The sequence below is a fragment of the Ochotona princeps genome, chromosome 21, assembly GCF_030435755.1.
Source record: "Ochotona princeps isolate mOchPri1 chromosome 21, mOchPri1.hap1, whole genome shotgun sequence".
Lineage (NCBI taxonomy): Eukaryota > Metazoa > Chordata > Mammalia > Lagomorpha > Ochotonidae > Ochotona > Ochotona princeps.
Genome location: NC_080852.1, coordinates 26,316,328 through 26,344,038, shown reverse-complemented (window position 1 = coordinate 26,344,038; position 27,711 = coordinate 26,316,328). Strand labels below are relative to the sequence as shown.

The window sequence follows — 27,711 nt, the reverse complement described above, 5'->3', positions numbered from 1 at the left end:
TTCACTCCCCAAGCGGCCGCAATAGCCAGACCTGCACAGAGCTGGTTCCTGGCTTCCATCAGGCCAGACCTGGCTACTGCAGCCATTTGGGAAGGGAACCAGTGGATGGAAGATCTTTCTATCTCCCTTTCTGTTACTCTGCCTTTCAAACACATTCATCTTTAAAAATAAATAAATAAATAAATTGTGCTAAGCAGTTTTCTAAAGGGTTGGTGCCAATTTAAACTCCCAGAGCCAGGAAGAAAAGATCCATTTTTTTTTTTTTTTATTTTGCTTAGAAATCTTCTACTTCTCTTCCCAACACCATCTCCCATTCCGCATCTGCCAGGCTATGCCTAGCTGTAGGTCAGAAACACATAGAAGATGAAAGTTCTCAAGCATTTTGGTCCATAAAGACAGACAACAAAGCAGTCTGGTCTCCAGGACCCAAAAGAACTCAGCCACATCCGACTATGGCTACATACAGGATCCCAGATCCAGGAGCAGGTTGCTGACAGCAACAGCAAACTGGTCACACCAGCTCCCAAAAGCAGGCCCAGCATGATGGGAGTGGGCAGGTAAGTGCATGCTCATTCTCACCTACTTGTCCTTGCTCCCAGGACTGGCCTTGGAAGAGGGGCCACCACATGCTCCCCCGTCCCAAAAAGAAACCCAAACCCTGTCCTGGCCAGTCCTTGACCTACAAATTGGAAGCACATATCTGGCCACTGCTTGGGTTCATTAGTCTCTCTGCCACAGAAAGGTGTCCAGCTTGGCCTGGGAGGGAGGGTTCAGAGGTCTCACTCCCACTTTCTGCTTAGTTTTGGCCTTGGGTTTGACAGGCAATGGGCGGATCGTGGTCATGTCAGTCTGCAGCAGCTGTTAAGGAACAGGCCTGAAGAACGGACTGCAGTATAGAGCAGGAGAGGCTCAGGCTTCAGGTGGGCAGCCCTGCTACACCAAATAAGGCCTGGCTTTGCACACCTGAGGCTGCAGCAACTGATCAGCAGGTTGGGATGGAGGTATAGGTGAGGAACATGTGGCTTCCACAGCTCAGCCTGGCATACCACCACAGAACAAGGATACTGGTTGGATGAATTTTGTCCGCCCTCCAAGCCCATCAAATCCTGTTCTTACCTAAGGCAGAAGAAAGAGATGAGCAGGCCAGGTTAGGCAAAGTGACTATCCAACCCCAGCTCTGAGGGCTGGCCTCTCTCATTTGCGGGAAGCCACACTCACCGCATCCGTGCTTCGACAGGACTCTGTCTTGGCCCTCTTGGGCTGTCTCTGGCCAAGCACAGCATTGCGGATGAAGGGAGGGAAGGTGCCAGCCAATTCCTCATCTAGCTCTCCTGCACAGCGCTGGCCACCCAACAAGAGCTGGGGCTCCTGCAGAGGAGACCCAGGGCCAGACGTGATGAGCCAGACAGTTGCCAAGCAGGAAAGGTAGTGGAATAAGATTGGGATCACTGATGCCTCCCCAACAGGCAGGAAGGGTAAAGGGTAGGCACCCAAAATTGCCTCCAAATTGGCTGTCCAGGGTCAGGAGGAAGAACACTCTAGCATGAAACTACCCTCTCAGACATGCAGCTTTGTGCCCAATCCTGACACCAGTTGCATGATGACCACTGGAGCTATTTCTGAGAAATCCTTACCTGCTTGGAGCCTTTGGCTATCTTCTTGGAGACATCTTGAACAGGAGAGCTGTAGTAAGAATGAGACATGAAAACAAAAGCAGATAAGCAAGACATTAGGTCAAGCTCAGCACAAGCCCCTTGGGAAGCCACTGCATTACATGGCAGGGCAAGGAGCTTCAAGGTCCCCCTACCCCCACCCCAATGCAGGGCCAAGAACAGCTAGCTAGCCATAACCAGAAAAGTGGTAGCAACAGGTAAATGGGACCAGCTTCTAATGTTTCCCAGGTCCATGTTCATATCAACATGTCCCAGGCTTTACATGTATAATACATTTACAAAATTTGAGCTAGAATGATGGCTAAACGTCAGGTTTAGCCACTGCCCAAGATGCCAGCATCCCATATGGGCACTGGTTCTAGTCCTGGTTGCTCCACTTCTAGTTCAGCTCCCTGCTAACGCTCCTGAGAAGTGAAAGATGGGTCAAGTGCTTAGGGTCTGCACCCATGGAGGAAAACCCGGATGGAGTTTCATATCCTGACTTCAGCCTGGCCCACCCCTAGATGTTGTGGCTATTTGAAAGATCTTTCTCGGCCATTCCTCCTCCAGACCATGGACAGTGCAAAGGATCAACACTCACTGTGTCTTCTCCATGCAGAGCTTCTTGGAGTGGCCATGTAGGGAGCTGGACGGCCGGGCTGGGGGAGTATCCACATCAAACATAGCATTGAGGTCAATATCATCCCCAAAGGACGGTCGGCGGAGCTTGAGGTTCATCATCTCCACTGGGGCTGGACTAGAGACAGAGAAGGCCTGATTACTTGGGACCCGGGAGCAGCCTGGAAGGACATAGCACCCAAACAAGAGAGAGCACTCAGCTCCAGGGGTCGGATACCTCGGATACCAGCTCCTGACTCAGGTTCATCCTCAGGGAAGCCCTAAGCCCTACATAGCAAATCACTCGGCTCAGTCTTTCCCACAGTCATGGGACAAGTAGAAGCTGGGAGATAACAAAGTCAGCCAGTAAGATTTGAGACCTAACCCAAGTGAAGAAACAAGACTACTGCCCTTCAACATGAAGTCTCATTTCTGAGTGCCACATGAGGAGCCAGCCAGGGCTATTGGCGCTGATCAGTGCAGGAAACTTCCCCCGAGCCCCTCCGTCTGTGATGCTGCTGCTCATTACTGCAATTGTTACAAACATCAGCAGTCATCAGTGGGCCTTCCTCAGGGAGATGGCACTTCCATAGCTTAAATGTGATGTAGGCCTTAAAGTACTATTTCTGGAAAGGGACATCAGTAACATGGGAAAATGCTCCTTTGCTAAATTTAGTAACCATTACAAAACTCCAACAAGTGAGAATCTGTGAAATCAAGGTTTGGGGGAAAACTGTAGTCAGCAGGATTTTTCTAGTCTACCCTGACCTGGCAGGAGGAGGTCTGGGGAAAACCCTGGGGGTGGCAGGAGGCACTTCAAGGATGCCTTCTCTTTCCCTCCCTTGGGAACGTTTAGCTGTATCACAGACCACTCCCACTAGGTGTTAGGTCAGAAAGAAAGGAGGGACCTTCAGGAATTGGGATGGGGAAACCACAGAGAAAGCCTGGACCATCTCCTTCCCCAGGCCAGGTCCTGGAAGCTCTACTCCTACTCAAGCTGCACAAGCCCTCCTCATATGAACACCAAGTGGGTTATTCTGCTTCCTGCAGAGATCCACAGCATAAGAGAGCAGTTAGGACAACTCACATCAACTCTTTTTCAGTGTCCATTACTATGTGCCATCTGCCAACTCAGGCTCATGTGAGGAGACAGGCAAGGTCTGAGTGGCTGCAGTCCTTTTACCCTCCAAGTGGCTCAACGTGGAGCCTTTTACTGCTTTTCCCTCAGGCCTTGTCCAGTGGTTCCTAAGGCACATGCTTACCCTTGACTTAAGCCAACTCAGTCTCTGCTATTTGTGCCTCCTGGCCATTCACAGCAATAAACTCATGGCTCGGCACATTCTCAGAGGGTCTCCCTCTCTCTGCCTCACTGCCTCTTTCCACACCCACACCTGGATTCATGGACACATTTCTTGGGATCTCAACCTGCTCTTCGCATGCGCTTCATTTTTTATGAGCTTGAAGCCTGCTTCCCTTCATGCCTGGGCCCACATTCTTTTCTTTCCATGTTTTGTCTGTCTTAAGAGGGGAAGAGCCTTGGTTCAGTAGCTACTCCTTCACTGGTGGAAGGCTAGCTTGAACTCTCAGGATGTTCACCCATGGCTACCTTACAGGTATTTAAGACAGAGCCTCAGGAAATGGGCCCAGGTACTTCTAAGTCCACTTTCCAAGGCAAAGCAAAGCCAAAGCCCTGGGTAGACCCATTTTCTTTAGTGCAGCCTGGGACCAGTCAGTGTCCCCTCCATGAACACCCAGCTTACAGATGTCCTATCCCATGATTAGCATCCCAAACTCCCTCCAGCCTCAGGGTTATGGTACCGTAGTGCCCACCAGAGGTCTTCCTAACATCCCCTCTACAGTTGGGGGCAATATCTTTTCCTGCAGCCCCCCTAAAATTGTGGTAGCAATCCTGTGCCAACAAATGAATGGGCAGCCATCATCAACACACAAAAAGTTCCACAAAATCCTGGGGGAAAGAGGATGACCAAAGGCTTGGAGATTGACACAGCTGCCAGAACTCACAAGGCAGAGGATGGGAATCAAAGTGGTAGAGCCTTTAAAGAGGCCTGCAAACTGGGGCAGTGATAGGACGCAGTGTGAGCTCGGTTTCACCCCTCCCTACAAACTGTACTGAAAGAAGCCCAGGCAGTCAGGCTGCTACCTGGGGTCAAGAAATGGAAGAGCCCTTCTCAAAGGCACCAAGCTAATCAGTAATTGGTAATCTGGGCTAGACCACACTGCCGGGTCCAAATAAAATTTTTTTTTATTTTTTTTTTTTTAAGATTTATTCATTTTATTACAGCCAGATATACAGAGAGGAGGAGAGACAGAAAGGAAGATCTTCCGTCCGATGATTCACTCCCCAAGTGAGCCGCAACAGGCCGATGCTGTGCCGATCCGATGCCGGGAACCTGGAACCTCCTCTGGGTCTCCCACGCGGGTGCAGGGTCCCAATGCATTGGGCCGTCCTTGACTGCTTTCCCAGGCCACAAGCAGGGAGCTGGATGGGAAGTGGAGCTGCCGGGATTAGAACCGGCGCCCATATGGGATCCCGGGGCTTTCAAGGCGAGGACTTTAGCCGCTAGGCCACGCCGCCGGGCCCAAAATAATTTTTTAAAAACCACTTAAAAGCAGTTACAGTGGGGGTGAGCATTGTGGCACAACAGATTAAGCTGCTCCTTGACACCAGTATCCCATATCAGAGAGCAACTGAAGTCCTAGCTGCTCTGTTTCCTTTCAAGCTCCCTGTGAAAGTGGATAGGAAAGCAGTGGAAGATGGCCTGAGTGTTTGGACCCCTAGTAGCCAGCAGACAGAAGATCTTTATTTCTGTCTCTTCTTCTCTCTGTAAATATCACTTTCCAATAAAAATAAATAAATCTTAAAAAAATGTTTGCCACCATAACTTTTGTTTGTTTCTTTGTTTTACAGAGAGGCAGAGAGAGACCTTCCATCTGTTGGTTCACTCTCCAAATGGCTGCAATGACCAGAGCTGAGTCAATCCAGAGCCAGGAATCTGGAGCCAGAAGCTTTTTCTGGATCTCCCATGTGGGTGTAAGGGCCCAAGGACTTGTACCATCCTCCACTGCTTTCCCAAGTCATAAGCAAGGAGGTGGATGTAAAGTGAAGCCGCCGGCCCTCCAACAGGTACACATATGGGATGTGAGTGCAACAAGCAGGGGTTTAGCCTATTTCACCACAGCACCGGACTCTATCCTAATTTGTATGCCTACAAAGATACTGGGGGAAAAGGGGAAGTAAGTTATTCTGCAGCTCGCTGGAAAGTCTGGCTGTAGTGGACATAGGTACGCTTGTGAAATGAAGTGTCTTGCTGGCCTGAGGGATACGGGAGACCAGAGCTGTGACCCTGGCATGAGGCTTCTCTTAGGAGTGGTCTCAGCCCTGGTTGAGAACTACAGACCAGATGACCTGATGTACTTGTGGGCTTCAGGCTTAGCCATCTAACTCTTAAGTTTATCTACCACACTAGAACTCAAACTGCTAGAGTAAAAGAGGGCTGGCTTGCAGCAGGAACTCAGGGAAGACACACTAAGTATAGTGCAGGTCTCACAGTGGCCTGTAGAAATCAAGAGAATAGGTCCAGCACGATAGCCTATGTGGCTAAAGTCCTTGTCTTGAATGTGCCAGGATCCAATATGGGCACTGGTTCTAATCCTGGCCATCCCACCTCCCATCTAGCTCTCTGCTTGTGGCCTGGGAAAGCAGTCGAGGATGGCCCAAAGTCTTGGGACCCTGCACCAGCATGGGGAACTCGGAAGAGGATCCTGGCTCCTAGCTTCGGATTGGCTCAACTCCAGCCACTGTGGTAATTTGAGGAGTGACCCATTGGATGGAAGATCTTCCTCTCTGACTCTTCTCCTCTCTGTGTATCTCTGCCTTTGCAATAAAAATAAATAAATCTTAAAAAAAAAAAAAAGAAAAAAGAAAAAGAAAGAAATCAAGAGAGTAAGCAAAAGCAGGTGTGGAAAGTCCCTGGACACCAAAAGCAGCCAGTGCTTGTGTTCCCCTCACTGTGGACACCAAATTCAGTGTGTGAGAACTACCCAAGGTACATGAGCTACAGGGCAGAGGAGTGTTGCCAGGAGCTCGAAGTCAGCAGCCAGTGGTGTATCCTGCAGCAGGTTTTACCATCTCTGCCTGGAGTGTGTGTGTAAACTGATGATTAAGGACACAGATTAAGATGTAGCTCCATGAGGCCAGCAGTGAACCATGGCAGGTTGACACCACTTACAATTCTGGCATCCCACATCAGAGTATCGGTTTGAGTATTTACTGGTCTGCCTCCAACCCAGCTCCATGCTAAGGTGCCTGGAAAGGAAGCAGAAGGTGGCCCACATGTTTCGGCCCCTGCGACCCATGTAGGAAACCTGATGGAATGCCAGGCTCTTGGTTTTGGCCCAGCCAAGACCTGGCCATTGTGGCCATTTGGGGAGTGAACCAGCAGATTAAAGATCCCTTTGTCTTGCCTTCTGTTGATTTGCCTATCAAAGACATATATCTTAAAAAAGAGAGTGGGAGCACGAGATTTGGCTCCAGGTCTATTCAGAACTGTGTGTTCTTGCTGGGGTGCCCAGGCTCCAGCAGGCCTCTGGCCCCGAGCCCCTGGGACAGGACCTGAGCGAGAGGCGCTCCCTGTGCAGAGGAGGGCAGCTGCTCCTGCTGAGAAGACCAGGGGCTCTGCAGGGCAGCTGGCTCTCCCAGGGGAAGGGCTGAAACCCAGGCATAGTGACAGGCAGGGAAGTATTCTGCAAAGGAGATCTGGCTGTGACCCACAAGGCAGGCTCCATGAGTGCTCCTAGGCACAGGGCCAAGGAGTCTGGGAGGTGTCCGGCATTGGGGCTGGGGAACAGCATGATGCCTAGAGCTGTTTTAGGAAATTTTTTTTCTGAGGCTGAGGCTGGGAGGCTGGGCACAAAAGGAAGAGCAACGAGATGGCTCATGAGCCTCCCACGGAGATGATGCAAGGGGAGAGCAGGGAGGCATCACAGAGATTAGTGCAATGGACGGGCTCCAGAAATTCACAGGATGCAGAGAAGGACTATGCTGGTTCTCCAAAAGATATTGAAAAGCAGCTCAAATCAAAGACTGGGGCTCTGACAAGTCATGTGCTTCCTATCTGGGTCCCCTTGCCAGTAGGAGAGGGGCCTGAAGATGCTCTTGGCCAATCTATTCCTCTGAACCTCAGGAGGAGGAACAAAGGCCAGTGCCTGGGTGAAAGAACACCCATGCCTCTGCCTTCTGGCACCCTCTGCTGGCAGCTTTAAAGCACACTTTCCTGGGACCAAAGGGGAAATCCTACAGCGGCTTCATGTTTCAGAACTGGGGGTAGATGCCGCATGCCACATGCCGCATGCCATGAGTCACTCCATAAACAGGATGTCCCTACACAGTCAGTGCTCCTGACCTCCCCCACCCATCTAAGTCCTCCATGGCTTTTCCTGGCCTCTCCTCGTCAGAATCCAGAATTTGCCTCAAAGCTGCTTTCTGGCTAAGTCGTAGCTGGCATCTAGGACAGGGGTCCTCATTCAGATTCACACAGGCCAATTTCCCTAGAAAATCCAGGAAGAGTGAAGTCCCTTACAAGGACTCCCCCAGCTGGTAACCCCAGTACCACCCCACAGCATCAACAAACCTTTCTAAAACCAGGCGGTTGACAGTCTCACTGGCCACTGGTGGCAGATTCAAGGTTTCCTGCAGTACTGTTAACTTCTTTTTCAGGCTCTTAGGGGAACAAAAGAAGAGTGTGAGAGAAAGGCTGAGGTATCAAGTTCAAAGATGATGTGTGGACATGAACAACACACACAAAGGGCAGACTTATGGGAACGAAGCAAAGCCTGAAACCCCAACATCAAGCTTAGGAGGCTGAGACCACCAGGACAGTCCCTTGGTAACCAAGGCCAACTGCAGAGTAAGCCCATGTAAGCCCAGGTGCCAGACAAGACATGGGCCACCCACCATCCAAACCCAAGAAGATTCAGGAAACCAGGAACTGCCAACACTGACAGTCCTATTTGCTGGTCAGAGACAGCACAACTCTACTCTTGAAGGCAATACAAATCAGGCCTTATTCCCATCAGACCCGGGGTACCCTCACCATGATTTCCTTGTCAGCAGTCTGTAAGTCCTTCTGAGCAGACCGCAGTTCTAGCTTAGTCTGATCCAATTCAGAGTAGACCGTTTGCAACTATAAGAAAGTACAGGCAGTAAATGACAAGCAGACAGTGGCCGTGTGGACCGCCCTGCCTGTTGCTACTCAGTGCAAGGCCAGGGCAGTCTCAGGTCCAGAAGACAATAGGGATATGGGAGGAGACTCCAGCGGTATGAGGCAAGGTTTGTTTCAGCCAGGCAACGGAGCAACACGGCTCCCACTTGACTGCACTCGTTGGCTGCACTACACAAGAAGTGAAAGCAGCTGATTCTGGTTCCAAGAACCCTCTTACTTTGGATCTGATACAAAAACAAGTCTCTAGGCACTGGCACCATGGTATATCAGATTAAGCCTTCATCTGCACTGCCAGTATCCCACATGGATGCTGGTTTGAGTCCTAGCTGCTACACTTCTGATCCAGCTCCCTACTAATGGCCTGACAAACCAGTGGAGGACCAAGTATCTGGGCCGCTACACCCGTAGGGAAGACCCAGAGGAAGCACCTGCCTTTGACCCAGTCCAGCTCTAGCAGTTACAGCCATTTGGGGAATGAACCAGCAAATAGAAGCTCGCTCTCCTTCCCCTATTGTCTCTTTGTAACTCTGCCTTTCCAATAAAAATAAATATCTTTTTTCCTCATATTTTTTTCAAATATTTATTTTTATTGGAAAGGCAGATTTACAGAGAGAAGGAGACGGAAAGATCCTCCATCTATGGTTCACTCCCCAAATGGCTGCAACAGTTAGAGCTGAGTCAATCCGAAGCCAGGAGCCAGGAGCTTCTTCCCGGTCTCTCATGTGGGTACAGGGTACCAAGGCTTTGGGCCATCCTCTGCTGCTTTCCCAGGCCATAGGTAGGGAGCTGGATGGGAAGTAGAGTAGCCAGAACACAAATCGGTGCCCACATGGGATCCTGGCACATACAACACAAGGATTTAGCCACTGAGCCACTGTGCCTGGACTTAAAAATAAATCTTAAACAAAACAAAACAAATTTTGAAGCTGTCATATGGTGGGTCGGGGTGCTGTCCACAAGCTGATACATGCCAAGGAACCAGGAAAAGCAGAGGGAAGCAGGAACATAAAGATGTTGGGAGGAATGCCTCCATGATTTACCACCCCAGGTAAACAAGTGTCCAGCCAGTCCTTACCAAAATACCCAGTAAGGAGCAGTGACCATTCTCTGTAAGTCATCTAATAGCTGCATGGAATCAGGTCAATAGGCCCTGCAACAGACTTGCTCAGGACAGACACCTCTGTTCACCCCTCCTCCTTGCTGTTACCTTGCTTCTAGAGGAAATCAAGTCCTTCCTCAGCTTGTCAGCCAGCTCCCCCGAGGCCTTTCGTGCCTTTTTTAGATTCTCATACTCTCTGCAAAATAGCCATAGAAAGAGATACTGGAATAGGACATTGTGATGATATCAAGCTACAGTACCATTCTAATGCAAGGGCCCCTCACCACCAACCTAGCCCTGCTCATTTTCATTCCTGCTCTGACACCTGAGCCCAAGAGACCATGTAGTGCTGTGGAGGGTACTGGTGACCACACCAGGTCTGTCCTGTAGACACTGGTGACTTAAATGGGTATAGGAAGCCCTGGCCTCACTAGGGAACTCCTACACTGCCTTAGTTCCTCTGGCTTGTCAGACAAGTGGCCCTCTCCCACCCATCTCACACCCACAGAGAAGAATATAAACAGTTTCTCACCCAAGCCAGGCAAGGGCAGTAGCAATGATGATGGGAAACAGCCTCCAGCTATCACAATTGGGACTACCAGCTTCTTCCAAGAGCTGTATCAGCTTCCTTAGAAATGACATTTCTAATTCACACTCAGATCTCTCTCAATGACCCTATGAGGCTTGTTCATTACTATCTCTATTTTAAGAAGCTGAGGATAAAACAAGCCAAGAAACTGGTTCCAGGCCACATGGCCAGCAAGAGTTTGAGTCAGTTCAAATGCAGGCAGCTTGATCCTTAACTCTGTTTTACAAGAGACGGGCATAGCTGGGGATACCATGGCCCCAAGGGGGCTTATGGAGAGGGGCCAGGTAACTTACTTCTTGAGGGATACACAGTACACAGCCAGCTGCTCCACTGCCGACTGTCCCACACCCATGTCTCGGATCATCTCCTCCACCTCGGGCCGCTGGCTCTGAAGTAGAAGCTCAATCCTGAAAAACATACCCAGCCCACGACATTTGAAATCCGGAGGCTGACAGCTAGGTACTAGTACAGCTCTGACTCCCTTTGCTGCCGTTGCTATGGTAACAGCTTGGGCTGCCAGGATGCTTTAGCAGGTGGCTGTGCCCAAGGAGAGGCCCCACAGCAGAGCTGAGCACAGCCCTGGGGAATGGTTGCTGAGGAAGAGGTGTTGACAGATGGCCTAAGGGTCAAGGATTTCATACAGGCAAAGACCTGCTGGGAGATTTGGTCCCAGGCAATGGAACAGAGAGGAGGGTGGTGAAGTGCCAGTGGAAACTGGAAAAGTCTGTATTGAGGCTGAGCAAGGAAACAGTTGCCCATGTTCAGCTGCTCTGAGCCCTCCACGGTTTATGGAGGTTAGAGCCACAGAGGTAACCCAACTCCACAGCCAGCTGCAGTCCTGAGAGCTGTACCACCTGAGGCCCTGGGGGCGAAGATGAAGAGCAGGCCATAGCCCCAACTCACTGCTCCATGGTCTTCATCTTGCTCCTGAGCTGACGGGCCTCCTCCTGTGCTTGTTTGGTCTCGTCCTGCTGTTGTTCCAAGTACTTCATCTGCTTCTGAAGAGCAAACACACCCACACAGGCTGTTTGGAGGTTCCTGAGGGCCAAAGTCAGTGGGAGATGCTCTGGAACCACCTGCACTACATCTTTCCAAAATGCTGATTCCTATGTGTCTCCAGACTGCAGGAAGTAGGGCTACGACTACGGGACCTATGCAGATTCTGCTTTATTGGCTAACAGGGCCTAGGCCAACTGGTTCTTCTCCTCTCTGCTTCCTTCTGAGATACAATTTACACAGGCACATTTCATTACCAGCACCCACATGGCCTTTGTTGGCCACTTAGTTCAGTAGTCTGCACTTCATGGTGTGTGCTAAGAAGGTAAGCTGGAGTGCAGAGTTCAAACCGGCATTACCATCACCCATTCAGACCCCATGGAAATTGCTGGGATTAAAAAAAAAAAACAAAACAAAACACCTCAGCCAGAAGCTCCTAGCACCCAATCGTTCCATCTCTGACCCAAGAACGCCATCAAAGACTCCGGTTCTGCAGCCCTGTGCCCATCTGCTGCCTCCCACCAGCGAAGCTATCTGATCCAGCCCAGCCCCCATAAAGGAACAGACAGTGACTATCCTCAGGCCTGCTCACAACGATGGCTCCCTTTCCCTTTCAAATGGCATCCAGCAAGGACTGCTCTTGCCTACAAGGCCAGAATATCAATCGTGGGTTCAGATCAATCGCCTCATGCTCCTTGGAGAGCGAGCGGCTCACCGGTCCAGGCTGATATAAAATTCATCTGGGTCTAGGGCTGCGTGCTCCACAGGCTTTGATCTACCCGGTCAGCTCAGCACAGCCAACTTCAAAGGCCCTTGCTCCTCCCTGGGATGCTGTTTGATCTGGCTCCAGAGAGCAGCCCAGCCAAGGACTGGAGTGCTAATGGAAGGTTCTTCAGGCTGGCCTCATCCATGGAGTAGGAGCCACTTTTGGAAACATGGCCCAGCCTCATCAAGGTCTTTGTTGAACAGCTCCTTTATTAAGTGCTAGGAAAGCTTTACCTCTCCAAACCACCTAGTACAAGATTCATGACCACAACCAATACTGCCTCTCTCAAGGGCTGTTAGTGAATAGGTACAGTATGGGAGGGCTTGGGGGAGACACGAGTGGCCTCCACTTTGCAATCACACAAACATGGTACTAACCAAGGCAGAAACAGGGTAAGTCAAACCTGGTGAGCCCAGCATTGGGTCGTACTTCTCCACCAACTCTGTCTACAGAACCTGGGAACCTACCTTGAGAGTGGAACACAGCATCTCAGCCTTGCCTAAGGCCTTCTGAAGAGATTCCACAGTGGCATTGCGCTCTTCCAGCGAGTCTCGCAGGGCGTCAATGATAGCCTGGCTGTTCTGTCTCTCCCTCTCTAGAGCAGGTGGAGAGGGGAGAGAGGACCAGCCACCCATCAACACGAGAACTCAGGAGAACTGGGAGTCCTGGAGACTCTGGAGTGATAGTCCTCCTGAGCCAGATGAATAAATAACCAGTCCATGTCAGAAAGCTGGGTGGCTGTTTCTGTCCGGCACACACTGAACCAGAGAAGCTAAGCTAGAGCAGTCACTCAGGATACAAAATATCCTTTTTGTCATTTGAGCTACTTAGGAAAAGATTTTCCTCTTCCTCCCATGGGACTAATTAGTAAATTAATCCATAGCTCTCATCTCATCAAACTCTCATCCGTCCCACCCACAGGCCCTTCCCAGCCTGAGTCCCAGACAGGAAAACCTTGATGGAGAAAGGAGGCTCATCAGGTCAAGGGAGGGAAACTTTGGTCACTCCCTTCCTTCCCCCTCTCTGCCCAATCATAAGAGCCTGCAGGACTCTTGGGCACAGAAAGCAAGAAGAGTCCCGCTCTGTCAAATACCTGGTACTCGTCCTGGACCTCCTCCCTAGAGCTCCCAAGTCAGTGCCTTCCCAGGCCCCTTAGCTGATTGCTTTCTAACTCACCTTTCTGAGAAAGCTGGGCTCTGACACTGTCCAGTTCATTCTGCAAGGCAATACTCACAATAAGCAATAGAAAAGCATCCTAGTCTGTCTCCACATGGCCTCCCGCCAGCTTAAGGGAGCTCAAGGATGGGACACGGGGCCTGCAGGTCCAGACATGGACCCTTCTCCATCAGGAGGCTCTGCTAAGCCCACAATGGAGAGGGAAACACCATGTGCCCTTCTCAAACGTAGGTAAGATGGAGCAAAGCAGTGTTAGGAGCAAGACTCCAGTACAGGCAAGTGAGGCAAGGCCAATGAGGCTGTGCCTGCCTCACCAGTCTCATCTCAGCAAGAGAAGTTTCCACTGCTTCTCTGGCCCTGACCTAGCCTCTACAGGGACACAGTGACAAGGACCTTGGGTCACTACTCCTTTCTATCCTGGGTTCTTCCTGCTTCACAGTCTATCCACCTCCAAGCTCTAAGTTGCTTTTACATGTTACAAATCTTCCAGCCCCATAATCCAACAGCAGTAGGTAAGCCAGGACAGGTTTGTACATCCTGAACAAAACTTGACATGTAGGTTCTAATCAGATTGGCATGAGGGGCGAGTGGCCTCTCTAAGTCCTTACATATCCAGAGTTGCACATGCAGAACCACTGATAGGTTGCCTTTGAACTAGACCCAACTCCTGTTCAGGAGTCCAGAGCACCCAACATGCCTGTGAGTAAGCAAGGTGCCTATTCCATAATCAGGAAAGCCAAGGCTGTGCAGAACCCAAGCACTGTTCAAGCACTGTCTAAGTACTGTTGGTGGATGGAATCCCAGTGAAACTTCCTGTAGATCATCCTATTTTCTTAATTTTTTTAAAAAAGTTAACATTTTCCTTTGTTTATCTGTAGAGTGAGTGGACAAGCTGCTTGCTGTCAAATTTCATACCCAGGACCATGGGGATGGGAGTTTCTGGTGGCTGGGTTGGTAAGTATAAGCAGAAAAGCTGGGAGTGGAAATGCTGCACAAGGAAAGGCATATAGGTACCACTTGGGAAAAGGTACTAGTCCGAGACTGCGGCACTACTACCCACACTTCCTCAGTCCTTCCGCAGCCCAGCAGGGTGCCTTCCAAGTCCTTGCTCCAAAGTCTGCAACATGCTGCCTTTTAGAGTCAGCACTGTGGTGCAGCAAGTTAAGCTACTGCTTCGTCGCCCACACACCATCTCAGAGTGCAGTTCAAGTCCCAGCGCCTCTGCTTCCAAGCCAGCTTTTTTTATAATGTATCCTCGGAGGCAGCAGATGATGATTTACGTGCTTGGGTCCCTGTCACCCACATGGGAGACTCAGGCGGTGTTCCGAGCTCCTGGTTTTGACTTGGCCCAACCCTGGCAGTTGTGAATGTTTGGGGGAACAAACCAGAAGATATAAGATCTCTCTTTCTCACCATTGGTCTCTTTTTCAATCAGATGAAAACAAGTACAGCACTAAAATAAAAAGATGCTATTTCTCAGTCTCACAGATCTGACTTTCAAAGCCAGAAAGAAATGAAGCAGCCTTTGTCATCTTCATCTCAGGGAGGACACTACTTAAAACTGGGAGCAGCTGTCATGACAATAGGCTGGACCAAAGACAAAAGCTCCATGTCCCTGGAGCAGTGTGGATCTGAGTTCATCAGAACACCCTGAGGCCTTGGCCGAGGGATCTGCTCTTACAGACACCCAGCCATGTTCATCTCCAAGAGTGCAAGAATCACTGATGCGTCCCAATTCAACTTCTCCAAGAGCCTTCTCCTACCCAGTCTTGTTGGCCACAGATAAAAATAGACAGCCAGGCATTTGGCACAGCAGTTAAGATGATGTTTATATACTTGCATCCTGTACGTGAGTGCCTGGGTTTAAGTCCCAGCTCCCCTTCCAATCCAACCTCCTACTAATATGCACCCTGGGAGGCAGCTAGAGGCAGCTCTGTGGGACACCTGGAGATAGTTTCAGGCTTCTGGCTTTAATTCTGTCCCCCTACTTTTCTTAAAAAAAAAAAAAAAAGAGAGAGAGAGAGAAAGAGAAAACTGCTCCCTCTGCCCTGATTTCTACCTGAGCTTCCAATCTTGACTTCAGAGGTTCTGCCCTCTGTTTCTGGTCTTGGAAAGGCCTAGGTATCAGACTTTATACCAAGCTAAGCAATTTTGAAGTCTGGTGAGGTTTGGGAAGAGTGGACCCACACATCTTCCCTTTCTAATCTGTTACGCAGTGTCCAGCAGCAAAGTGCCCCAGGGGAGACGGCTGTAGGTTCTTCCTGAGGTGGGGGAACCAGCCCTTTGCTCAAAACTACCCTGGCATCTCAGGGGGAGGGTTCTCAGACAAGTGGCAGTTGCCTGCCCTGATCGTACACTTCTTCTTTGATTCCCGCCATCACTTGTTCTCTGCTCTCCTTTCACTTTCCATGGAATCAACCCTCCATAATTCCATCTCCATGCTCTAGGCATCTTCCCTGTGTTGGAGTAGAAGGTGAATTCCCAGAGGGCTTGGAGTTCAGTGGAATAAGATAAGTCCTGGGTACCTTTAAGAATTCTGGATCCAAAATACTCTCATCCTCCTGGGCAAGGTCAAAGAAGAGCTTGTTGATAATGGTTCTTTTGCCAACCTGGATGAGAAAACAAGATAAAGAGTATATGGCATGAATAGTACAAGGCAAGGAGGACAGGGTTAGATGGGGTCTTACTGACTGCCTAGCACATATGCCAGGCCTAATCTTCCAGAGAACATACTCTGAAATCAGAACACCTCTCCATCCCTGCAGGTGCCCTGAGCTGTGTCTCCTGGATTGGTAGTTGCTGAGGTTATGTCACGGAATATCCATGTGGAGAATGCTCAAGAGATACCCCAACTATAGGTGCTAAGGCAGGAGAAAAAGACAGTATCTACCCAGATGAAGACTAGCCTAGGCACCACGTCCTTCTGCCAGTAACCTATAAGTGTAAGCAGGCCTCTTGGGCTACTCAAGGACACAAATGAAGCTCAACTGGCCTCAAACCAGTAGGGTCTAAAAGGTCATAGATACTGCCCAGTTTCAGAGATCTTTCCAAATTCCTATTCCCTAGCAAGGAAATCATGTCTCTGAATGATACGGTCCCATACCAACAGGCTCACCTGGATTCGGCACTGTGGGCAAGTCCGACTTGGTGCTGTCTCAAACCACTGAATCAGGCTGGAATGAAAAGCAGAAAAATAGAATGGTGAACCCTGGCTTGACAGACACCCTGACTCCACATCAGAATCTGTCCTGTTTTTCCTCAACCCAATACCTACTCCCATGGGAGGGCAGTATCACAAACCTTAGGGCTTGCCCACAAGTCCTGATGGGTGCTCTGCATTCACACCAATGGGTTCCTATTTTTCTGTGTTAGCCAGGTCACACCTGTCTTTGGGCAACCTTCTGGGCTTTGACTGGAGAGTAGAGGAGGGAACAGTCATAGTCCAGGGTCCCTCAGGGATGGGGATTTTGATAAAAACCCCACTTAAAGCTGAGACCCCTCAAAGAACTACACTTTCAAAATTAGAGTCAACTAGATGTAAAAAGTAGTGGTAAAAGCAAAACATAGTTCAGGTGTGAATCATCAACATATGACAGGTGGTCTAGCAAAGCTCCAGCCTTACATTATAATGTGTTCTCCCATTAATAGAATTTCCTACCCCCAAGGACCTGTGAAAAACAAAGGCCTCTCTGGAAGATGACACCATTATCCTAGGCTTCCAGTTTCTTCTATAAAAAAACTTCTCAAATATCATGTGCAACATACAATTAAAGCTAAGTAGGCACAGTGGAATACTACCTAGCAAGCAGAATGAATAAATCCACAACTAAGAACATTGTAGATGAATCACAAAAAAAAAAAAAAAAATTATGCTAAGGAAGAACAGCCTGATGGGAAAAATAGAAGATATATTATGCGCATTCCATTTGCAAAAAGTAAAAATGCAGGCAAAACTCATCTATGCTTTTTTTGTTTACATTTTATTTGATGATGTTTACATAGTTGAGAAGGATGCATACTCATGTGGACCACTGATTAGGGTGGCAAGGGAGGAAGATTAGGGGAAAGTAGATGAGACCATTGTTTCCAAGCTTTTTTTTCTTCTTCCTGCATCTGGGGGAAGGGGTCAGAGAAGGGAGAAGCTGCACCCAGCATCCTAACCACATTAGTAGCTGGGGATGTGGGATTTCCAGCCACCCAATGTCATCTCAGGGTCCCCAGTGTGCAGCAAGCTCAGGGAATAATGCTCAAGTGGTTCTAAGTTTTTTTTTTTTTTTTTTTTTTTTTTTTTAAGATTTATTTTAGGGCCAGGCACAATAGCGTAGTGGTTAAACTCCTCGTCTTGAACGCGCCAGGATCCCATATGGGCACCGGTTCTAATCCCAGCTCCTCTACTTCCCATTTAGCTCCCTGCTTGTGGCCTGGGAAGGCAGTCGAGGACGGCCCAAAGCCTTGGGACATTGTACCCGCGTGGGAGACCAGGAAGAGCTCCTGGTTCCTGACTTCGGACCCAATAAAAATAAAATAAATCTTTATTTATTTATTTATTTTAAATATTTATTTTTATTGGAAAGGCAGATATACAGAGAGGAGGAGAGACAGGGAGGAAGATCTTCCGTCCGATGGTTCACTCCCCGAATGGCCGCAACAGCCAGAGCTGAGCTGATCCAAAGACAGGAGCCAGAAGCTCTTGTAGGTCTCCCATATGGGGTGCAGGGTCCCAAGGCTTTTGGGTCGTCTTCGACTGCCTTCCCAGACCACAAGCAGGGAGCTGGATGGGAAGCAGGGCTGCCGGGACACGAAGCATCACCCGTATGTGATCCTGGCAAATTCAAGATGAGGACTTTAGCTGCTAGGCCACCACGCCGGGCCCTGGTTCTATGCTCTTAAAATCAAGCTGACAGTCACCTTTATGAAGAAGAATGGAAGGGAATTTAATAGGAGTATTTGGAAGAGCACATGAGGAAACTTCTTTAATATTCTGTTTCTGGGGCCCAGCGGCGTGGCCTGGCGGCTAGGGTCCTCACCTTGGGAGCCCCGGGATCCCATATGGGCGCTGGTTCTAATCCCAGCAACTCCACTTCCCATCCAGCTCCCTGCTTGTGGCCTGGGAAAGCAGTTGAGGACGGCCCAGTGCATTGGGATCCTGCACCCGCGTGGGAGACCCAGAGGAGGTTGCAGGTTCCCGGCATCGGATCGGCACAGCATCGGCCCGTTGCGGCTCACTTGGGGAGTGAATCATCAGACAGAAGATCTTCCTCTCTGTCTCTCCTCCTCTGTGTATATCTGGCTGTAATAAAAATGAATAAATCTTTAAAAAAAAATATTCTGTTTCTGGGAATGGCCTGGTGGTTAAGATGCTGCTTGGGATGCCTATATTTTTCTCCAGAGTGCCTGGGTGTTCCACCCCCAAATTCAGCTTCTTGGTAATGCATACACTAGAAGATAACAGGTTAGGTTAGGTTCCTACCACTCACATGGGTAACCCAGACTGAACTTCCAGCTCCTGGAATCAGCCTGATTCAGCCCACTGTGGAGGTTGTGGGCATTTGGGCAGTAAGCCAGCATACGAATGATCTCTTTCATCTTTGCCTTTCAAATAAAATAAATGAACTTTTAAAATAAATTAGTGGGGTCCGGCACAGTAGCCTAGTGGTTAAAGTCCTTGCCTCACACGCACCGGGATCCCATATGGGCACCAGCTCTAATCCTGGCAGCCCCGCTTCTCAACCAGCTCCCTGATTGTGGCCTGAGAGCAGTCGAGGATGACCCAAAGCCTTGGACCCTGCACCTGCTTGAGAGATCTGGAAGAGGCTCCAGGCTCCCAACTTCAGATCAGTGCAGGTCCGGCCACTTGAATGCTTGTAGAGTGAATCAGTGGACGGAAGATCTTCTCTCTGTCTCTCCTTCTCTGTGCATCTGCCTTTCCAATAAAAATAAAATAAATCTTTAAAAAAGTAAATTAGTGGACACCAGCTACAGGCAACCACCTCGGTTGCCTTGTACCTAGGCAACTATTACACTGCTGAGACAAAAGCAGCCAAGTGTGTCAGGCATTTTGGACCTGATTAATACCAAATGTATGTTAACTATACTAGTGTACCAGCATGGTCGACTCTTCTATTTCTTTAAGCTACGTGGGGGGACCTAGCATGCCAGTCTAGTGGCTAAAGTTTGTGCGTTACACACACCAGGATCCTATACGGGTGCCAGTTCATGTCCCAGTGGCCCTGCTTCCAATTCAGCTCCCTGCTTGTGACTTGGGAAAACAGTCGAGGACAGCCCAAAGTCTTGGGACCCTGCAGCTGAGGACGGCCCAAAGCCTTGGGTCCCTGAGTGGGAGACCCGGAAGAAGATCCTGGCTTCTGGCTTTGGATCAGCTCAGCTCTGGCTGTTGCGGCCACTTGGGGAGTGAACCAATAGACAGAAGATCTTCCTCCCTATCTCTCCTCCTCGTTGTATATTTGCCTTTCCAATAAAAACAAATAAATCTTAAATTAAGATTTAAGGGTCTAGGGCCCGGCAGCATGGCCTAGTGGCTAAAGTCCTCACCTTGAACGTGCCAGGATCCCATATGGGTGCCGGTTCTAATCCCAGTAGCTCCACTTTCCATCCAGCTTCCTGCTTGTGGCCTGGGAAAGCAGTCGAGGATGGCCCAAAACCTTGGGACCCTGTATCCTGTGGGAGACCTAGAAGAAGTTCCTGGATCCTAGGCGGGGGCCCAAGCGGCTTGGCCCCGGGCCGCCATGCGGCCCGGGTGCTCGGGTCCCTGCCACGATTCCAGCCTAACACAGCCAAGCTTTCCACCACGTACGTGCGTACATGGGGTGAGAGGCTCTCGGGCGGCCAGTGCGCCATTTGGCGCCAGGCTGCGCCTGCTGGCCGCCCAGCCAGGAAGTTCTGGAATTTGGTTTCCCTGATATGCTGCATGAGACGCTCCGTGCTGAACCCATAGTACTCTGAGAATATGTATTAGTCCTTAAGCTTTTCAAAGGCATTTAATCTTCCTCTGAAGAACCTGTAGTCACTTTATAGTGCCGATCGCCAACATCAGCTCACTTAAAAGGCAAAATTCCGGGCTTGTCCAGCAGGATGCCCCATTACCTGATAGGATGAGGGATCAGCAGAGGGGTCACAGAAGGCAGGACTATGACATTGACTGGCATTCAAGAACCATACTCGGGGCTAGAACGTGTGAGGCATGCATGGACCAATCCCCTGAAACTCTGACCCCATTGGACGGTTTAGAAGGGCCGGTGGAGTCTATGCAGGAGGCATGACAGTCTATAGGGCGCTCTGGGCTGACCAGAGCAACCTCTGGCATACTTAACACTGGCTGGCAACAGGCCTGGTTGGAGAGCGTGGGGGAGGCCTTGGCTGCGTGGAGCCTACCACTAAGGAGCACAGGAACTGGAGGGAGGCTGAGTTCTGGTTGGGTCACAGTTGTAATCCCTTGGCACAAATATCAATTCGGATTTGACACACCATGCCGGATTAGACCACAGCACAGTTTGGTGCTCTGGAGGACCAGGATAGATGTTGGACGGGCTCAGCTAGGCCTTAACCCCATCTGAGCCATATATGAGATATACGTGGGTATGGACGAGCCGTGGCTGGGCTGAAACTCTCAACAGCAGGAACCAGAATGGATTGAAGAGCGGAGCTGGCCGAAGGACCTGCTGGAATGCGTGAAGCCCGACACCAGGAAGGAGTCGGAGGGAGGAACCTGAACAGTTCCTCTGACAGGACACTGACTCTACAAATAAACGCAGGAAGCATGGAGGTAAATAACCCAGAAGAGGCTTTGGAATGTGACCCACTGGCATACACTTGGCTCGGGTTGGGGCAGACCAGGCTGAGTCGGTTCACGTCATCCACTGGCAAGCCCAAGTGCTGAAACTGTGTGGGGGCCTGACCGGGTTTGGTTGCGATAAAAAACAAAAAAAAAAAACAAAAAAAAAACAGTACAAAACACAAAATGCCAAGGTGAAATGGCCTGTGCCAGTAGGGAATGCAACACCCGACCAGCACTCCTCCCACTGGTTTAGGTGAGGGACAAGAGTGTGATGGGCAGAGCCGGGGAGAGATGCGATACTCATTGGTTCCAATAGAGGTCGGGGCTCAGAAGAGAACCAACCCAGGGGTTAAAACCATCAGCTGATCGGAGTGATGGACGGTGGCGAGCACTGTGCTTACTAGTAGTACATGTAGGAGCCTGGACTGGGAATGCCTCAAAGTTTTTTTTAGGGGGATTCCCCTGAACAAAATGGAGGAATCAAAGCATTAACCAAGAAAAGATAGAAAATGGAGTAGATGAATCAACCACCTCAGCTTTATGCTTCCAGCGGAAAACTGGACAAGGGGAAATCCTAAGATGGACTATGTCAATCAGTGGACTCTGCACCAGCCTCATCATACCTGGACTGTTGCTGATGATATGTTGGAGCTTCTAATTGATCGAGGTGACGCTCTGCTGGCTCTGCCTACAGACCTGAGAGGGCCTCCCTAAGAGGCCGTTGAACTTGAACTGGACAAGTGGGATGCTGGACTCTGTATGGTGTAAACTTTTAATTAGGGAATCTCAACGGAACTTGAGCTGTGGTTATGCATCAAGGTGAAGGAATTCATGATGGGGGAAGGGTTTGGGGTGAAGGGGGGGAATCCCAGTACCTATGAAATTGTGTCATGTAATGCAATGTAATTAATGAATAAATGAATATTAAAAAAATAAAATTAAAAAAAAAAGAGAGATATATAAAAAAAAAAAGAAGAAGAAGTTCCTGGATCCCGGCTTGGGATCGGCATAGCACCGGCCATTACGGTCACTTGGGGAGTGAATCATCAGATGGGACGATCTTCCTCTCTGTCTCTCCTGCTCTCTGTATATCTGCCTTTCCAATAAAAATAAAATAAATCTTAAAAAAAAAAGGCTTAAGGCTCTAAGGGGGTCTAAGAATATATTGGAATGGGAGTGGCTGAGGGCAGGCTTGACAGGGAAGGGATGACTTCTGAGTGCTTCCACAGACCAAGCCACTGCACTTGCAAGTAGGCAAGGGAGCTGAAACATAGTGATTTAGAAGCGGGAATCATAGGACACGTCTGAGTCAGGTCAAGGCACTTGACACATGGGAGACCTGGGCTGGACTAAACAGCATTTAGCATTGCCTGCCACCTGCAAAAGCTGGGACTGGGGGGCATTCCTGTCTGTATTGGGCCACAATCCCTGCCCATGAATGTCAGGACAAGGGATAAGCCATAACAGACTGGGCACCCACCAAAACATTAGAAAATCAGCTCTGGGGGCAGATTCTAGAGGGGATTTGTGGGACTACAGCACTTGTTGGTTTGTGTAGGGAGCTGGGGGTGGTGAGGGGTTGAACCAGACTGGACTACAGAACTCATCTGACACTCTCAGGAGCCAGGGCTGGGAGGAGACTGAGCTGGGCCAGGCCTCAGCATTCACCAGCACACGCAAAGGCCAGGACTGAGGGGACAGCATGTACCTATTGGCATGTGTAAGATCTGGTACTAGGAGCTGGTCTCAGCTCCTGCTGGGGAGCAAATAGCTGCGGCTGGAAGTGGGCCAGATCAGGCAAGTCTGCAGACTTGTCAGCATCTGTATGGGCCAGGTCTGGGGCAGGCTGGGCTGGGCCAGGCCACAGTAACCACTGGAACATATAAGAACCAAGACAGGGTTGGGTTGTGCCTGACTGGGCTAGGCTGCCAGCAAGAGCTGAGACTACCATGTCAAGCTGGGTTGAAGCACTTGCCAGCATGTGAAAGATCTGGGGTTGGGTACAAGCTCGGGAGACTCCCCTGCTAGGTATCAGCTCCCACTCGTGAGTGTGAGAGCCAGAGCTGGGGCCAGGCCAGGCCAGGTCAATCTGGGCTGCAGTAACTGTCATCATATGTGTGAGCCAGTTCTGGGGTGGGCCAGGCTGGGCACATCCACAGCACACAATGGCACAACTAAGAGCCAGGATGGGTACAGGCCAGGCTGGGTTGGACAATACCCACCAGTTTACATGAGGGCTGCGGGTAGGCAAAGCTGAGTGAGGCTGTTGCAGGCCTGCCTGGGGTAGGCCGGATCAAGCCTGTCTGCAACACCTAATAGCAAATGGTGAGAAAGGGGTTGGGCCATTTCAGACTGTGCCACAGCACCCACTGGCACATGTAAGATGCGGGGTTGGGAGTGGGCCAGAGAGGGGAACTATAGGGACTCCCTTGCAGGGCTGCTGCTTCCATGGGTGATTGTGAGAGGTGGGACTAGAGGTAGACCAGTCTGGGGTGGGGCCAGGCTGGGCTGGGCTGCTGCAGTTGCTGTAATGCATGAGCACCAGGATAGTTGTGGGCCAGCTGGGTTAAGGCCACCGCACTAGCTGCCAAGTGCCAGAACTGAGTGTAAGTCCTGTCAGGGTGGACCACAGTACCCCCTCACAAACACAAGATCTGGGCCTGGGAGTGGCCTTGAGGGAAACTGTGGGTACCACTGTGCTAGGCTGCGGCTTCTGTTGATGAGCACAAGAGCCAGGGCTGGTGGTGGACCAGGCTAGGCAAGGTGACAGTACCCGTCACCATTAGTGTTTCCTGGGCCTGGGGGCGGGTCAGGCTGGAGTGAGTTGCAGCCCCCATGGGTGTGCATGAGAACCAGATGGGATACAGAACAGACTAGGCTAGGCCACGGCACATGCCAGCACATGCAAAAACCAAGGGTTAGGATGGGCCTGGTGGGGCTTATTGGGGGTCACCCCGAACAGGCCATAGCACCCAGTGGTGTGCATGAAGACTGGGCCTATAGTGGGCTAACTTAGGCTGGGCCACTGCACCCATCTGCTTGTATGAGAGATGGGACTGGGGTAGAACTGTTCTGCCAAGGCAGTTGAATCCATCAGTATCTGTGTTGGCTGGTGTACGTAATGAATCAAACCTGACCCTGCACTGGCTGGTGCAAACAGGAGTCAAATCTGGGTCGCCCCAGGTGAGGTATCTTGAGGGACTCCCCAAATAGATGACTGGACTCAAACCCTGGCCACAGGGAAAATCACAAAATATGTGATCCACCTTGGACTGCATCTCTTGCAACCGAGTCTCCTCAGTTGCTGATGCCTGTGCAGTGAACAGCACGCCCAGATGCACATGGGGACATGCCAGCCAGCTAAACTAGGCCAATAGAGTTTGTCGAGTGTCTCATCAGAAGATGGAAAGCAGAACAGGTTGGACAATTCTCCTGGCTAAGCCTAGCAACATGTTTCTGGGCCTGTGAGTGCACTAAGGTGGACTTTATCAAATAATACATATTTGAAAGATTTGTCAATCCTGGTGTAATCAAACCAACAACTTCTCAGAACTATCAAACAACTCAAGTAACACCCTTAGAACATTCTTCCCCACATGAGGGTCTCTAACTTCTCATCAAACAACTGTGCCAGGCCCCTGTCCCTGGGTGCTGATGATGTTTCACAGCAAGGAGTGGCCACTCCCCTTCCCTCCCATCAGACGCAGGAGAAAAACTGAAACATTTGTTTTCCCCATTTTCCTTCATGCCTCCATTCTCCCCATCCTAATTAGAAATGGTGTGCATCTCTCTCAACTATGTAAACAATGTTAAAAAGAAAAAAAAAAAGAAAAATTAGTGGAAAAACTAGTGAAATCGAAATAAACTCTAAGTTTATTTAATAGTATTATATTAGTGTTTTGTGGTTTTTTTTTTTAAGATTTACTTCATTTATTTAAAAGGCAGAGTTGTAGAAAGAAGGAAAAATCAAGAGGTCTTCCATCCATTTGTTCATTTCCTAAATGACTGCTACAGCAGGGTTGGGCAGGCTGAATCAGGAGCTCCTGCCTGGTGTTTCACATGTGTGCAGGGACCCAAGCACTTGGGCCATCCTCTGCTGTTTTCCCAGATGTATAAGCAGTGAGCTGGATTGAAAGTGGAGTAGGTGGGATTTGAACCCATGGAATTTGGTGCCTAGGTAAATTGTCAGCATCACAGGTGGTGGCTTTAATCACTACACCACAATGCCAGTTCCAGTGTTGATATTTTCAATATACGTACTATGATTATGTAAGATATTAACACTGAGGAAACTGTATGAAGGTTATCTGGTAACTCTGCATTATTACTGCAACTTGTCTGTAAATACAAAAATTATTCCCAACAAAATGCTTAAAGTATGGGGCGGGGTGGTCAGAAATCGTGGTGCAGTGGGCTAAATGGTACAGTACTTGTGATGGTGGCATCCCATTGCGGGATGCCAACGGAATGCCTGGTAGCGTCCGAGCTGTTCCACTTAGATCTAGCTTCCTGACTGAAGTAACTGGCAGATGATAAATCTGTCACTGTGCCTTCTAAGTAAGTCAACAAATGGAAACTTTAAAAATAAAGTAAAATAAAATACACAGAGGTGAGGCAGACCTTGTGGAACAGAGAGTCAGGCCACTGCTTGGGAAAACTACATGCCAAGTTTTGGTGCTGGTGGGAATCTTGGCTCATTCGCTTCAATACAGCTCTCTTTGAGTGCTTCCAGAAGGCCATGGGTGATGGCTAAAATGCCTGGGCCCTTGGCCACCCATGCAGGAGACCCAGACAGTTCGTTGCGCCAAGCTTCAGCCTGGTTTATTCCAGGCTGTTGCAGCCATATGGAGAGAGAGGCAGCAGATAGAAGATCTTGTTTCTCCTCTCCCCTCTCTACCATTCTGCCTTTCCAATAAATAATCCTGCAGTCAGCGTGTTGGTTCAACTGGCTAATCCTCCTTGTCCAGTCACTGGCATCCCACAGGGCGCCAGTTCATGTATTGGCTGCTCTACTTCCTTCCCATCCAGCTTTCTGCTTGTGTCCTGGGAAAGCCTTGGGACCCTGCACCCATGAGGATCTTTCTTATCTCTCCTACTAACTATAAATCTTCCTAACAAAAATAAATAAACTTAAATTAATATTTTAAGTACATGTAAACACTTTTTTCCAGAGACATATGTGAAACAAAAAAGAACACAGAAAAGCTAAGAGTAGGGCCTGGCATGGTAACCTAGTGGTTAAAGTCCTCACCTCACATGCACCAGGATCCCATATGGGCAATGTTTCTAATCCTGGCAGCCCTGCTTCCCATCCAGCTCCCTACCTGTGGCCTGGGAAAGCAGTCAAGGACAACCTAAAGCATTGGGACCCTACACCCATGTGGGAGACCTGAAAGAGGCTCTGGGCTCCTGGCTTGGAATTGGCGCAGCTCTAGCCATTGTAGTCGCTTGGGGAGTGAGTCATCAGACAGAAGATCTTCCTCTGTCTCTCCTCTCTGTATATTTGACTTTCCAATAATAAAATAAAATAAATCTTTGAAAAAAAAAAGCTTAGAGTAAATGGATTAGAAAACAGAACATACATAGAGTAAACAGCTAGATTTCTAGTCTTGGCTTCCCCTGGTTGGGTCTAAGCGTGTCAACAGTTTTCCAACTAAGCAGTATTCCGCAGCCTTTAGGGCTGCACCTGGGTCCAAAATCCGGGGCCCCTCAGTCCCACGCGTCTCCTGTGACAATTAGAATTCACCATCCCCCAGAGTCTCTCTGCCCTATCTTACTGGGAGCTCCCCACGGGGGACAGACTTTACCCACTCCGCAAAATGGCCTTTGCAGTCAGCAGGACCCTTCGAAAGGCCCTTGCCTATCCAGGTAACGTTGGGTTTGCAGGCCCGAGGTGTTTGGCCAATTCATCTTGGCCAACCACTGCAAACTCTACCGGCAGCTAGAAGCCTATGAAGTTTCTATTCTGAAGACACAAAAGGGCTCCCCAGTGGGGAGAAAGTTCACCAGCTCCCAGGCCAGGAATCTGGAAGGCTCCTGCACAGGTGATGGAGGAAACGCCTACCCCATCTTTACTGGACCAACTGGGCCTCCCCGCGAGACCCCAGCGCGCTTTAGCCACCACCTACGCCAGGAAGCCCACCCTGCCTCTTTTTGCCCAGGCTGGGGGGCTCCGTCCAGGGAGGCCCTTCCTTACCGGCTATCTGGGCTCCCCAGACCCGCCGCCTGCGCACCCGCCACCGCCGTCACTCACCAATGCAGGTGGAAGGTGTGGCCGCAGTGGATGGCAGCCACGTCTCGAGAGTGGTCGAAGAAGTCCGAGCAGATAGTACACAACGCACGGATGGGCATGACGGTTAGACCCACCGGACACGGTAGCCAAGGAAACGGCCACAGCCTACCAGGGCGCCACCGCTCCCTTCAAATTTGGCTCCACAGCGCGATTTCCGTGAGAGAACAGGAAACGACGGCATCGGACGGGGGCGGGGAGACCTAACGGCTGATCCTCATTGGACAAACTCCTAGAGGGCGGGACTTTGCGGCCCCGAGGCGGTAAATGCAGTGGGGTGGCGCGGTAGTTTTCAGGTGTCTCGGGGAAGGACTTGGCTAGCAGCTCGGGAGTGCCTCCGTGATTGGGGGTTGGGGGGAGGGAGGAGCAGTGACGTCACTGTCTGGGCCCCCTCCCGGGGCAAAGCATGTTTAGGGTGGTTTCAACCTAGAGCTGGCGCTAGCCGCTATAGGCCTACATCCCTCCCCTCCCCCCCAGCCTTTCTAAGGG

At 50.0% G+C, this 27,711-nt stretch overlaps 1 protein-coding gene across 1 annotated transcript; it reads right to left on the bottom strand.

Annotated features, from left to right (window-relative positions):
- Positions 1–264: 264 nt before the first annotated feature.
- Positions 265–27,384, bottom strand: TRAIP (TRAF interacting protein). Its single transcript, XM_004581759.4, has 15 exons — positions 27,187–27,384; positions 16,254–16,311; positions 15,664–15,747; positions 13,139–13,178; positions 12,430–12,557; positions 11,104–11,198; positions 10,494–10,607; positions 9,720–9,807; positions 8,384–8,473; positions 7,922–8,010; positions 2,254–2,409; positions 1,635–1,683; positions 1,219–1,368; positions 1,066–1,116; positions 265–849 (listed from the first exon to the last, which is right to left on the bottom strand). Exons 1-15 carry the CDS (start codon positions 27,282–27,284, stop codon positions 721–723), a joined length of 1,419 nt encoding a protein of 472 aa, XP_004581816.2. The 5' UTR covers positions 27,285–27,384; the 3' UTR covers positions 265–720.
- Between the last annotated feature and the right edge of the window lie 327 nt (positions 27,385–27,711).